This window comes from Apium graveolens, chromosome 2, assembly GCF_009905375.1.
Source record: "Apium graveolens cultivar Ventura chromosome 2, ASM990537v1, whole genome shotgun sequence".
NCBI lineage: Eukaryota > Viridiplantae > Streptophyta > Magnoliopsida > Apiales > Apiaceae > Apium > Apium graveolens.
Window position 1 is genome coordinate 242,474,162 of NC_133648.1, and position 15,124 is coordinate 242,489,285.

Sequence of the window (15,124 nt, forward strand, 5' to 3'; positions counted from 1 at the left end):
AGCAAGTTGAAGTTGGAATAGAGAGGCTATTAAAAGCAGCTGAGGGACCTAGTCTAAGAAGAGAATTTGATGAATTTCTAAAGGCTCTCAGGGCTTCTCTAAATAACAACTTCTTCACATACAAAAAGGCTTTGGAAAAGACAATAAATTTCCTAAGGGTGATTATGGTAACCGTGGATGAATTTTTAAAGAGAAGAATTTTGGTCAACATAAATGACTCTGATATGGATAGGTGTATACATGTGTCCCTTAATTATCTCATAACAAGAAGGGCATCTGAATTGGACATTCTGATCAAAAAAGTCAACAGAGTGATTCATGAAGACACTCTCTTGCTAAATGAATTGAAGAAGGCTCAAGTAGCTGCTTTTCCAGAAGCATATTTACAACCAATCAAGGGAGTGGTATACATTTATCCAACCACCAAACATTACAAATATTTCCAAATTCCTAAGCAATTTGTCATGGAAAACAAGAAGCTGATAATGACTCTACAAGTAGACTTAAAGACAAAGCAGTACAAGACTGTTGAGGATGAAGACATGATCAGGATACTAGGGAGATATCTGAGAGATGTTGAAACCAAGTTGCCTAAAACTCAAATTAATACTAAGGATAATTTAGATGACGATGAGCAGAAGAAAGATGATCAAAAACCTTCTGGCTCAAATCCAAGTCAATCCTCCAAGGCAATTGGCATCAAAGAAGAAGAAAAGAAAAGGGATGACAAAAAGAAGGGAGATAAAAGAAGAAGAAAGAAGAAGGAAGATGGTGAAGGAACAAAGAAGAATGTCCTACCAATCCAAATCCAAATCTATCAAACCACTAAACCTACAAGCTCAAACACTCAACTACCCTTGATCTCTAAGCCTAAACTTCTGTATAAACAAACTGCAAACACTCTACTTAAAATACCAATCACCTTTAGCCAAATGACTCTAAAGAAAATCTCAAACCTACCTTCATTTAAGCCACCTATCAAAATTAATTTCAAAACTGTTGGGAGAAAATCAAAGAAGCTAAAAGTTGAAGAAAGGTCTATCTAGAATTGCTTTGATCAAACTGATTTTCTACCATTAAACTGGTGCATCACAGATGATGACTACTTTCAACAATTAGCTGAAGAAATGGTCAAAGTTTGGGTTGTAACATTGAGAGAAGTCAGAATTTATTATGAAGATGGCTCCTACACTTTAATTGGCAGGGAATTAATGGGTACACTTTCAACCACATAAATCATGAGGGTGATTAGCTTGATGAATGATAAGGACACTAGTACAAGGGCATGGAGGGCTGTGTTGTGTGTGTGGCTGAAAGTAAGAGATGAAAGAAGAGCAAAATCAAAGGCTGAAAAGGATGAAAGGGATAGAAAAAATACAGAAGAAATTGCATTATTTGAACAAAGATCAAATGATCTCAAGGCAAAGGGGTTGAGCAGAATTGATGGACATTTTATGCACATAAAAGTTGACAGATATTTAAAATTCAGAGTTGGTTACTTGAATTGATATTCACTGGATGATTGGCTCAAGTTTGTGGAAGCTCTAAGAGGGACACAAATCATAGAGGAACTTCAAGTACTTGTAAATCTAAAGGACCTCATTAGAAAGGAATCAGGCTATAAAAAATTCATGTGATGAATATACATATCAAACTCATGTAATCAATTAATGTATAAAAGTTGTATTTGTGTTTTGTCAATTTTATGTAATCTTTTATTATATTATTGTAACTTGGGGTTAGTCTTGTTACCAGGCATGAGTTTGTGATAAGCAATCTTCTCACAAATTGGGGAAGATTGTTTTGCAAGACATGCATGTATCATAAAAAGACTAAGTCACATTGACAACCCTAAGATTTAGTTGTATGATATTCTAAATCTCTATTTTGTATTGTATTACTTGAGTCTGTAAAAATGTTAAAGATCATACTTGAGTATTTCAGTCTTAAGACTAAGAATAAATTCTGGAAGAAGATCAACAAGATCATGCCTCAGAGAAAAGGTGAAGAAGCTTGGAGTTGAATAAATCCGTTTTAGGAAAAAATTCTAAGTCAAGATATCTACAAGTCACAGATCAAGTCATATAGAGAAGTCATTCGAGAACTCCAGAATGACTTATCGAAAAGTCCAAAATGGCTTATAGAGAAGTCACAGAGATATCGACAAGTCAAATGAAGATATAAAAATTCAAGATATCGACAAGTCAAATTATCATTAGAGATCTCAGAAATATCTACAAGTCAAAATGTATATAGAGATCTCTGAGATATTGGAAAGTCAACTTTGAATATAAAGAACTCAGAGATATCTACAAGTCAAAATAAGATATGAAGATTGGAGATATCAACAAGTCAATTTGGAAAGGATATCTTCGATATGTTATTTATTTTGGCATTTGTACAACTAAACATAAAATTTAATTACACGTAGATCCTCTCCATTAGGACATGAATTTAATTGATCCAAATCAAAGTCAAAAGGTCAAACTAGCAAAACTATTTTTCAAATATATTTATATTACATATATAGATATGAACAGAGATATTCCCATATTCTGAATCATCAAAATCCATCTTTTATGAAATATATCTCTAAGGAAATATGATCAAAGAAGAAATATCAAGATATGATATTTCTTAGATATGTGTTGCAACATAAATATGGCAACAAGCTCGAATAAGGAATATATGAGATATATTCTTTAGAAGACTCGTGCTATATCAAAATATTTTACTCCTCACTCCAAAATATATCTCTACATATATCAAAAGAGTTTTTATTCAAAGAGCATTAATATTCATGGTTGGAATATTAATATCCAGGTGTATAACCCATTTCATGTACATTTTCGGTAATTTTCTCTCGTTTCGTAAAATCAACATTTCTCGGAGAAAATTATTCAAAAATACTCAAAAATATTTCCTACCATCCAAATATATTTTATATATTAGGAAATATATTTTAAGTATTTATTCAAGTTAAAACTTTGGTCAAAAGATCTATCTCCTTCATTTCAAGACCAATGGTATTTTTACTCGGAAGAAAAGGGTGACAGAATCATTTTAAATCTAGATAAAATACTTCCACATACTAGAATGACTTGAAATTTGGTATGGATCATTTAAATGGTATTTTATAAGTATGGTAAAAATTTCGTAATATTTCAAGAATTTTTGTCTGGGCACAAAAATTGAGGCAGTTGGTCTCACAGTTGACAACGTTTGACCTAGTTATCATTGACCAAATTTGACCAAAACTTTTAGGACATAATTTTATATTATTTAAGTAATTATAATATTTTTTATGGTATTTATTTAGGAGTTTTTAAGGTGGTCATAATTATTGGTGTTTAATGCTTAATTAAGTGATTAAACAAAGATTAAAAGAAAAAGGAAAATACATTATTATATAAATAAATCAGCTGAGTTTTTGGCTCCATAAACTTGTTTTTCTCATATTTCAAGTTTCAAAGAAACACACTTTGCTTTCCATGTCATCAATCCAAGTGACATACATCATCCACCATCCATTTTCCTCAAATCTCCACCATTCAATCCACCCAACTTCTCCTATAAATAAACCCCCACCCCAACCCATTTTCTTCAAGATAAATAGTCACAAAATTGCTGGGATTTTTTCAAGAAGTACCTCATTTCATCTCTTTCAAATTCTATACACACACTTCTTCTCAAAAACCTTCTTTCTCTTCTATATACTTACATATATACAAGGTTTTTGAAACCCAAGTTTTGCTTCACCCAACCAAACTTCATCCCACCAAGTGAGCTCATCCACTACCACTTCCGGCCTCCCGAAGGGCTGCACAAGTTCAATCAAAGTGCCAAAATCCGGCCAAACCTCCGGCAAATTTTTCCGACCGTTTATCAAAAGTGGTAACTTTTAGCTTCTTATTTGAGTTCTTTTTATTTGAGATTTATACTTATCTTCTATACTTCATCTTAAACTCTAATACAAGATCTCTTATAATGAAAGTTTTCAAGCGAAAAGAGAACTAAGATTCGAACTCGGAATTCGAATAAGTACTTGATCTTCATAAAAATCATTTCAACAAGAAGATCTATAAAGAAAAGTACTTAATCTCCAAGGTTGAGATTTTATTTGACACAAGTTCACGAGTTAGCCAATTATTTTCAAGCTCTTTAATTGGATCTTGGATAACAAATATTTGTGCACATAAAATAATTACGAAGTATAGTTTAATCCCTTCGAACATCTATAGTGTTCCGGGGGATTATAACTTGATCTATAAACACTTCGTAATCATCCGTTGTTTTTAAAGACGAATCAAATCCACGAGTTAGCCAATTAATTTCACGTCATTTAATTGGATCTTGGCTAACATATATCATGTATATAAACAATTACGAGACATATCATATAAGCCCCTTCTAACATCTTTCAGTGTTCCGTGGGGTTCTTATTCGATCTATATAAACTACTCGTAATTATTCGTCTAAACTTCAAAAGCACGATCTTACGCCAATTACTTGCACTTCATTTATTTGGATATTGGCTAAGAATTATAAATCCTATAAATCGTGCTTGAAGTTAAAAGTATACTTTGACTACATAATTGTCAAAACATAAGTATACTAAAATCCTTAAGCCTACGAGCGTAAAGGATAAGTTACAATTCCGAGATTGTAACTAAAGTATTCTTCGATCTATAAATACATCATCGAAAGAAGAAGAATACTTAAGAAGTCATAAGATTTATATAAAAAGACTTCTTATATTACTCTGATAAACATATATTCGATAAAGACGGAGTGATCAAAACTATACTTGACATATTGTTCCATATCTCAAGTCAAAGTATATGTATTAAGTTTTAATATTCTTATTTGAATATTATACTATCTTGTGGGCTAGTATCTAATATACTAGTTCAAAAAAACCTTTTCTATATACTTATTATTTTGTGGATTGTCTTATTAGTTTTTTAGTGAGGTGAAGTGACGTGAGGTGATTCTCGTTCTAAGACCCAAGTCCTAGACGTACTAACGGGGAGTTGGTAGTCTTCGCACCGTGAAGAAGAGGAAAAACCCAAGACCGGATCACTAAGATCCGAGACTGACAAAAGCTAAGGAAGCCAAGTCCACACAAATGATTCTACATCAACTTTGAAGAAATAGCGGGGAGTTATTGTCTAAGACAAGTTGTGTAGGTATTACATTTATTTTGAGGTGGTAACACTTGTGTTACGCACCAAGACAAATACTTGAAAGGGTGTAAAGGCTTCTCAGCCTATTAAAGGAGCGAGTTTATTATAAGGGAAAATCCCGAGTCCGGGAGAGGAACTCGGGGACTGGACATAGGGGTGAGCGAATCTATTAGAGGTTGCGCCATCGCGAACCAGGATAAAATCATCGTGTGGTATTTTCTTTCTTGCACTTTATTTTTTTTGCACATATAAACTGCATAACCACTCGGTAAAGTTTTAAAAAGGGATAAATTATTTTAAAACGCCATAATAATTTTTAAATTGGTAATTAAGCTATTCAACCCCCCTTCTAGCTTAATATGGCCATCTTACAGGACCTTACAAATTTATCATTAGAGATCTCAGAGACCTCGACAAGTCAAAATGCATATAGAGATCTCATAGATATCGACAAGTCATTTCTACATGCAGAGTTTTAGAGACCTCGACAAGCCAAGTTCACTTATAGAGAACTCAGAGACCTTGACAAGTCAAAACACTTATAGAGAACTCAGAGATTCCGATAAGCCATTATACTTATCGAGATGCCAGTTCTCTATACAACAAACCATAGACCTCGATATGAACCTCAAGTACCAAATGTAGACAAATTAAATATTCAAGATTATCAATCAATAAATGATCTAATCACTTAGATTGAAAAGTCTACAAAAGCAGTTTGAAGAGTGTAAGATCAAAGGCCAAGATTAACTGACAAAGGAAGGTCACAGATCTACAAGATTTGCAAGGATTTATTAAGACAGAAATGGAAAGCTTTAGAAATAACTTAAAGTAGGGTTTAGTACATCTTATTGCATGCCGTGTAAACCTGTGTTTACTAATCTATAAAGTAAACACTGGTCCTTTGTTTTAGTAGTAACAAACAAATATATATTTTCTTGTAACTTTCTCAAGAAAGAAGCTCAAGAAAGAAGATGAGTTCTTTACTTACAAAGAACCCAGGATTGTAGCAAGACATACTTAATTTTAATACAAAGTTAAGTGAGTTTTGAATATACTGTGTTTATTATGCATGCTTTTTTTATTCTGTTAAACACAATATCACTACAAATTAGACAGCTTTGTTCACCATTCCAAATAGATTTAAAAAGCCTTAAAAATATCCAAAATACATTCACCCCCCATCTGTGTTGTATTCAATATCTAACAAATTCTAATCACCGGCTTATTAGGAGATTTAAGTAATCTCCAGCCTTGTTTTCCCAGAAGTGACATATTGAATCCCTCACATTATTGAACCCCATACCTCCAGCTAGTTTATTTTTGCACATAAAAGTCCAACTCTGCCAGTGAATATTTCTGCTCTTCTTCGAATATGTGCTCCACCAATATTTACACATTGTTCTTTCGAGTTGCTGACACAAATCCATAGGAAGCAAAAACATTCCCATTGTATAATTTGGGAAAGATTGGGCCACTGATTTTAAAAGCACTTATTTACCACCTTTAGAGATTGTTTTCTTATCCCACCCTTGGATACGGCCTGCAGCTTTTCATTTACATAACCAAAGATCGGTGACTTGTTGCGACCAATGATATTAGGGAGACCCAAATATAAGCTATAGTATGTGGCTTCCCTAAACCTGATTTGCTGACATAGATCATTTTTCAAGTGACTTGGAGTATTTTTACTGAAGAAGATAGATGATTTATCTCTGTTTATTTGCTGGCCTGAGGCTACCTCAAAAATGTTTAAAAGCTGCAGAATATTATTAGCACTTTCACTGGTAGCTTTGCAAAAAACATATAGAAATAGTAGGGGCAGTTATAGCCACTTTGATACCTTTTATCAACTTTCAATGTTCAGAATCATGGAGAAGAATTGAAAGCCCTTCCATACATATTAGAAACAGATATGAAGACAGAGGATCACACTGTCTAAGACCACGTTCATGAATGATGTTACCAAATTTTCTACCTGCATGAGTAAAGTTGTAACTTGATACAACTCATGAGTAATTGAGATATCCTGTTATTAAAACCGAGTTTTGAGACAACTGCTTCCAGGTAGCACCACTCAACCCTATCATAGGATTTTGACATATCAAGCTTCAAGGCCATCCAGTAGTCCTTGCCCTTTGTCTTCCATTTCATATAATGCATAACCTCAAAGGCTATCATAATATTATCTGTAATTAGTCTATCAGGAATAAAAGCACTCTGAGACTCAGAAATTAGAGGATCGATGATTGTTTTTATACGATTGGACAACACATTAGATATGATCTTGTAAACCACATTACAAAGTGATATGGGATGAATATCGGTCATACGCTCTAGATTTGGTTTTTTAGGGATCACTGCAATATTCGTGCTCTTGAGCTCATCATCCAGCACACCTATCTCAAAGAAGTTCCTTATAACTGTAGTTACATCCGACTTCGCTATATTCTGGCATTTTTGATAAAATATCGGGGTCATACCATCCGGTCCTGGGGATTTGTCATGATGCATATTAAAGAGAGCTGCCTTCACTTCTTTTTCATCAATTTCTGCAAGTAACATCTCATTCTGAAGAGGAGTAATTTTATTCGTCATACAACTAGTTACATAATCCAAATCTGTGTTAGTGGCTGAGAATAACTTAGTAAAATACTCTTCTATTGTTTGCTCCATACCATTTCCCCAAGTTAAGATATCGCCACCACTGTTTTGTAAAGAGCTGATTAGATTTTCTTTTCTCCTATTTTTTGTAGTAGCATGGAAGTATTTACTATTTTGATCGCCTTCACGCAATCATAGTTACTTGGTCCTCTGCCACCAAAAGACTTCTCGTTGAGCATATGTTTTCGAAAGATTATTTTTCTCTTCTTGGACCAACTTCACTGATTAAGGGTCCCTCATGCCTTTCAGTTTCTGCAAGATTCTTTTGCTTCGACTTATCCTCCCTTTAAAATATCCAGTGATCTATTTTCCCCAGTTTGACAAAATCTCTAAGCAACGAGTTAATTTTTCATAAAAAAACTTGTAGAATCACACCATACCTCTTCCACCAGATTGTAACACATGGGCTCCATTAGCCAAGCATTCTCAAAGTGAAACATTTTCTTACACTGAACCGTGAATCTAATTTCTGGTTCAAGCCAAATCGGACTATGATTTGATGTTGAGACTTCCAGCTTTGAAAGTTTTGCTTCTTTAAACATGTTGAAGAAAGATGGGGAAACGAGAGCTCTGTCCAGTCGAACTTCAATATGTTTATTTGAGCCAAACCCTCTTTCCCAAGTAAACTGGTAATCACTAAGGTGCATATCCACTTGATCAGAGACATTGAGAACATCTTGAAACCCCTTTAATAAGCTCTGAGGGTAAGGATTCCCACCTCTTTTATCACTTTGAGATAGAACATTATTCATATCTCCAATTAAACACCACAAGTTTGAATTATTACTTTCGAAGCTTCTTATTAGACTACAAGTCTCATATCTTTTGGAACGATCTGGCTCACCATAAATACCAGTAAGTCTATAATTGAGACCTTCATTTGATACAACAATAGCATCGATGTGATTTTTTCTGAATGAACACAAGTTTACTTCTTTCTTATTCCGCCATAAGAGAGCAAGACCCCCACTGTGACCATTAGTGTCTACTGAAACCATTCCTTCAAAGCCCAACCTCCTTCTAATCTTCTCAACTGCAGCCTTCTTACAAAGAATCTCACAAAAAAAATATTTGGGTTTCTTTTGGAGAGTAATCTCCTTACGGAATTGTAAAGCCCATGGGATCCCAAACTCATGACAATTCCAACATATGATACTCATTGTGATAGGCGAGCATCTCCACGGACACTCTCCTCTTTTTCGTTTTTTGGTTCTAATTAGTACTTGGGCTAATGTGTTCTAAATCCATATTCTCATCTCCATCGATGTCCAATAATATTTCGTTATTCAAGCCCACTTAATTATTCTTGCCCATTTCCCCATCGGTCCTCCGTTTTTTTTGTTTCAATTATGATGGACTCTTTTCTCTGACGAGTTGGCGTAATTTCTTCTCTGTTAACTAAAAATGGCGTTATCCCTGCATTCCCTCCTGTTTGAATTTTTGAAATGATGTTATCCCCACTGATCTCTCCTAGAGTAAATGATCCCTGGTTTGGTGGAGTGACATGCAGGATATGACTGCTGCTTCCTTCTCCGTTCTGAAACTGAAATTTTATGCTCCGACCACCTTCATCCATTTGGTTACAAAGCCACTTGGATCTAATAGGTTTAACGTGCTTTCTAGGGGGAGATCGCATCCAATGACCATATGGTTTGGTAATCTCTGCTTCTGGAGTCTCAAACAACCGACTGCAGAATTTCTCAGGGCGGCCTATGATGCCATAAATAAAGCAAAAAATAGGAACATGCTCATACTTGAATGAAATCCAGTACCAATCATCTGCAGTCTTCTTAATTTTCATTCTTTGTTTAAATGGTTTATTAACATCTATGGTAACTCTGTCCCTGAAATATTATCTCCAAACTCCTATTAAATTAGGACAAGACGCCACGAACTTACCTATACTGTTTCCCACCTCTGTGATTATTCTTTCACTCATGAAACCCATTTTTAAATCGTAAACTTGAACCCATAAGTCCATTGTAATTAGATCGATACTCTGGGGGTTTTCTCCTTCCTTCATACGATGCATTATTAGTGCTCTTCTATTAAAAGACCATGGGCATCATTGCGTTACCCTCTTCACATCAACTTCGTGGAAGAACTGAAATAAAAAGAGGTTTGTTTCCAGATCTTTTATATAAACTCCCTTCCCTGGTTTCCAAAGGGCTTCTAGGGTTTGTTACATGGCTTGGAAGTCGACTTGACCTTCAAATAAGAAACGCGCCACCACACATAACTTTGCATCGAATCCCCTTAATGATTGATCATTTTCTGATACGTTCTCGGTGATCAGCTCTAATCCCTCTTCATCTTCTAAACAAATATTATTGATGGCAGTTACCAGATCTTTTGTTGTATCCATTGTAATCTTAATCGCATAATTAATAACAAACAAACACAGTATGGTGTAATGTGATCTAAAAGGATCAACTTAGAATTAAAATAAATTGTAAAACTGATAATTAAAATTTATATTTAAATTGATGTATCCCAACACCAAGCTTGTTTTATCTTTTTATATCAACTATATCATATTACTGAAATAGTATGTAAATAAAATTTATATTATTTAATATGGATAAATTTATAATTGTAAATATAATAAATAAATTTATATTATAATAATATATGTGGTGCATGCGGTTTTAACCCCATTACTTAATATAAAATCACAACTTGCACCATACCGTACGGTACGGTTTGTAAAAACTCTAACCCATAATTACATCACAAAAATTAGAAATTACATTGTATGAGAAGGTATGTGCGACAACCTACTAGTCAGACCTAACAATTCGTTTCATGAACTAGTGTTTTGCGAATTTAAGTGATAAACCCAACCATAACGCGTTTTGTGGACTCAAACGCTAAACTTAAATACGACTCATTTACTACTCATTAAAAATCACATTTTTATATTTACTACTCATTTACTACTTTTTTAATATCAAATATTTTTTACCAACTGATCAGTGACGGGCCGGGCTGCGGTCGCTGATTTTTAAATAGCGACAACTTAAGTTGTCGTCGCTGTAAGCGGTCGCTGATCCTAGACATTAGCTACGACATGTGCGGTCGGTGATATAGTTGGTCGCAGATAAGCATTTTTCTTGTAGTATAAATATAAATATAAATAAGTATATATATAATTTTTAGGTAATATTTTACCAAATTTACTGATACGTTTATTTAAATCATATTTATATACAATATTATAATAGTGTTTGCCATTATATTTACATATATTTATGTTAAATATTAATATTTAAAATTAATATATTTATTCCGTATAACCCTTGTCGTGAATTTAAAAATCTTGACCGTGTATTTTAATATTCTACTTTCGGATGTTTACTCAAAATATACATCCATCATATTTTTGTGTTTCATGTTGTGTGATAAATTGCCAAGGACTAAAAATGTAATAACCAAACTTATAAGTCAAATAGCAAACATTAGTATTCCAAAATTGAATTTTAAATGAGAATATAATATTGTCATCGTCATAAATTTTATATAACTAATTAAAACAAATCCAACAAGTTCCTTGAATATTATCTAAGAATAATATTATTAAATTGCCTTCTAATCATTTATACTGTGTTCAGCTTAGTTTTGAAGAGAAATGAAAAGATTTGTACATATTTATTTTCTCTAGCGTGTTTCTAAAAATTTTAATGGAAGGAAAAAAAAAAGAAAGAAAGGTTAAATTTGGATCAATTTCTCTTCAAAATTTTCTCTCTAAATGTGAGATGATGGACAAGAGAAAGATATAATGCAATATTAAATATATAGATATTTTAATAAATCTTCCCTTTCTTTTCTTTTCTACTAGATTAGATTCAGGAACGAAAGGAAGAAAGTTACATACTAATTTTTTACTAACTTTTTCTTTCATATTTAATTATGTTCTTTTTTTCAACTAAAAAATTCGAAGCACAGTATTAGCATACAAAATTTCTTATTATCTCCGATAATATCTCTATCCCAACCTCTTAACTTATCTATATTATATTATAATAGACGAAATATTCAAAATTCGGTAGTCGGTCGGTCGTTACTGACTGAAATTACATAATTACCCTCCTAAATTGATATTAAATTATATTACAACTAAAATTTTAAGTAAATCAATAAAAAGTAGATCTGAAAATTAAAAAGGGGAGATAGTTTCCTTAATATATAAGGAACGTTTTTCTGTTTCTTGAATTACCCGGTAGCCTTGAATTCAATAAAGGTTGCTGGAAGGGAGGCCAGATTTGCATCAATCACCTTCTCTATTTTCAGTTATCGAATGCTATTGAAGTTGGACTTCCCCTGCTCTTGATGAATACGAATCGAACATGAAACAAACCGGTTTCTAGGACCTGTTGATGCCTTTACTTCATTTTTTTATTTAATTACTTTTAGATTTCTTTATTTTAAACCTATTTTAAGTCTAATTAATATATTAATTAATTACCTTATTAAATTAATATACATTATCTTTTTAAATAACTTAAAATTGAAAGATAATCTATTGGTCGATATCATGACATCGGAAAAAAAATAAGAAATACTATATAATTAATTGAATTTGATTGATATAACGAGATTATATAATTATGGGTTTTCTTATATGTCTATTTTATTAAAATAAAACTAGAGATTATTCGTTAGTTTGTATAATAGCTTCGTACTAAAACAAAATAATAAAAAATAATTATCCTCGCTAAAAAAAATATATAATTTATCAAAGATAAAACAAAATTAAACAAACTAATACAAATTAATGTATACTTTTATCCGAGCTAAAATAAATAAGAGATATGAATAAATTCAAAATAGTTTTATTTTAAAAAAATATATAATATTAAAAAACAAACCGTGCATCGCACGGGTTATACCCAGTATTTGGTAATTGGTCGGTTGTTCGGTATAGTTATTTGGTACGATAAGTACCAACTGTCAGATCTAAAGACGGATGGATGGAAATCGTTGGATGTAATAATAACATAATATTATATTAATATTTAAACTGCTCTCATAGGTTCAGGGTTCGAATCCCGTCAACAACGTATTATATTTAAACTTTTATATTCTTTATTTTTAACAGTTTTCTATACTATATTATTTAGGGTAAAGTATGGGCCGGTTCGGCTCGGTTTATGTATAAAACCGGAACCGCAACCATATATTTTCGGTTTCTAAAATTAACGACCGTACCCGCCGGCTCGGATTCGGATTCGGTTTAAAAAACCTCGGCTCTGTTTAGATTATAAAACCGATAAATATAAAAATTAAAAATAATATATAAACGAGACAAATTGATACACATACTCCGTAAATAATAAATAATACAAGAGTGGAGTTTAACATAAATAACAGATTTTTAATGTTGTGCTGCGCTATGTAAGTGGGGAGTACACATGACCTGAACAGTTTACCTATACCTCATCATCTTTCTTTATTTATGGGACTTCAATGACTCTGTTTGGTCCACTTGTAACGAACTTTAAGGCCCAATTTCTATTTATATACACAAGTAACAGTTTACATATTCTTCAAAATTTGAATATATTTATTAAATTTTAAGCACAAAACAAGTGTTAAAATACTAATAATTATATATTAATAAATATTAATATATATATATGTAAAGTATATATACAAGTGACAGTTTACATATATATAGTATATATACAGGTTACAGTTTACATATATATAATATTTATTATTTAATTATTAATTTAATAATCGGTTAGGTTGAGACGTATAACCATTTAAATTGGTTCGATTTTTATTTTCCGATTTCGATTTCGGATCGATTTTATTCAGATCGGTTTTCTTCAGTTTATCCCGATTTTCGTTCCGTTTCGATTTTAATTCGATTTTTTGCTCAGCCATAATACTATTATAAGCACAAAACTCTCTATTCGGTAGTTGGTCGGTAGGATAAATAACAACCGTCAGATCTAAAATATATATTAAAAGGAGTCTCAACATATTTTGAGTCCCGTGAAAAACATATTATATTATATATTATTTATTTTCAGTCAAGTCTCAAAATATAATAAAATATATATTATTATAACTTATTATCACTACACCATATTTGACCTGTAGTAACCCCAAAAAAAAGTGTTAAAATGGCAAAAAAGTGTTACCTAAAGCAAAAAAACAGGCTATGGTTACATTTTTTGAAAATTTGGGGGTGTTGGATTCGCCTCTGCTACAATAGGTGTCTACGGTTACACTTTTTGAAATTTTGGTAACACTTCTCAATGTGTTACAATAGAATACCTATAGTTACGTTTTCTGTTTCTATGGTAACAAGTTGAAGGTGTGACCATAGTTCTGTTGCAACACACGTTACCATTTAGTAACACCAAAAATATGTTGGAATAAACTCTTTTGTAAGACCATATTTCTATTATAACGCTCAATTCAATTTTTTGGTAACATTTTTATATCTTATTGTAACATTCTTTTTTAACACTCTGATATTTTTTTTGGGTAAATGAGGTCTAATCCTCGTAAAATATATAAAAGAGAAAGAATTTACACGAGTCATTTCTCAAAATTTCTCTTAGAACAGTATCTAAGAAAAACAAAGAGAAAAAAAAACAAAAATAAATTACATCAAAAATCAAACATAACTTAAAATAAGAAAGACAAAGTTAAAAGACTTAACCAAAAAGCCCACTAATAACCTAAAAACAAACAGCAGCCCACTATCTCCAAAAAAGAGAGCCCAAAGACATCCCTAACAATCTCTATAAACAAATATTTAAACAAAATCAGTATTGCAGGGAGACGGGGAGGCGGAGAAACCAAGTGCATCAGCAAAATAAAATAAAAAAAGCAATTCTATCGAGTGTAAAGAAAAAAACTTTATAGGGTTGAAACTTGACAATACCTTGTAAACTTATTAACAAAAATGCACTACACAGAACCGACAATTAATTTTACAAAAAGGTTTAGGGGATTCTTAAGCCTAAAGACAAGTGATCCTCACTCGAATTTCATTTCCTAAATTCTTACAAAGACACAATAGGTTTCTTTGCAATTGTTTTTCTTTATTCTCCCGAACATTAGGCTAGCTCATACAACCTATTTGCCATGAAATATACCCAGTAAGAGTTTCGAAAAAAATACACACATTACAATTTACAATAAACATAATAAATCAAATAAATTAGTATTCGAACAGAAAAATAAAATGGATATCAAGACAAGAGGATAAAACAACCTCAGGACCATAGATACTGAGATACGGATTGGGGGTTCCA

At 32.3% G+C, this 15,124-nt stretch overlaps 1 protein-coding gene across 1 annotated transcript; it reads right to left on the reverse strand.

The window, feature by feature from the left end:
- Positions 1-7,042: 7,042 nt before the first annotated feature.
- LOC141698585 (uncharacterized) lies at positions 7,043-9,010 on the reverse strand. Its single transcript, XM_074503310.1, has 3 exons — positions 8,231-9,010; positions 7,229-7,757; positions 7,043-7,164 (listed from the first exon to the last, which is right to left on the reverse strand). The coding sequence occupies exons 1-3, from the start codon at positions 9,008-9,010 to the stop codon at positions 7,043-7,045; spliced, it is 1,431 nt and encodes a 476-aa protein (XP_074359411.1).
- Positions 9,011-15,124: the final 6,114 nt, after the last annotated feature.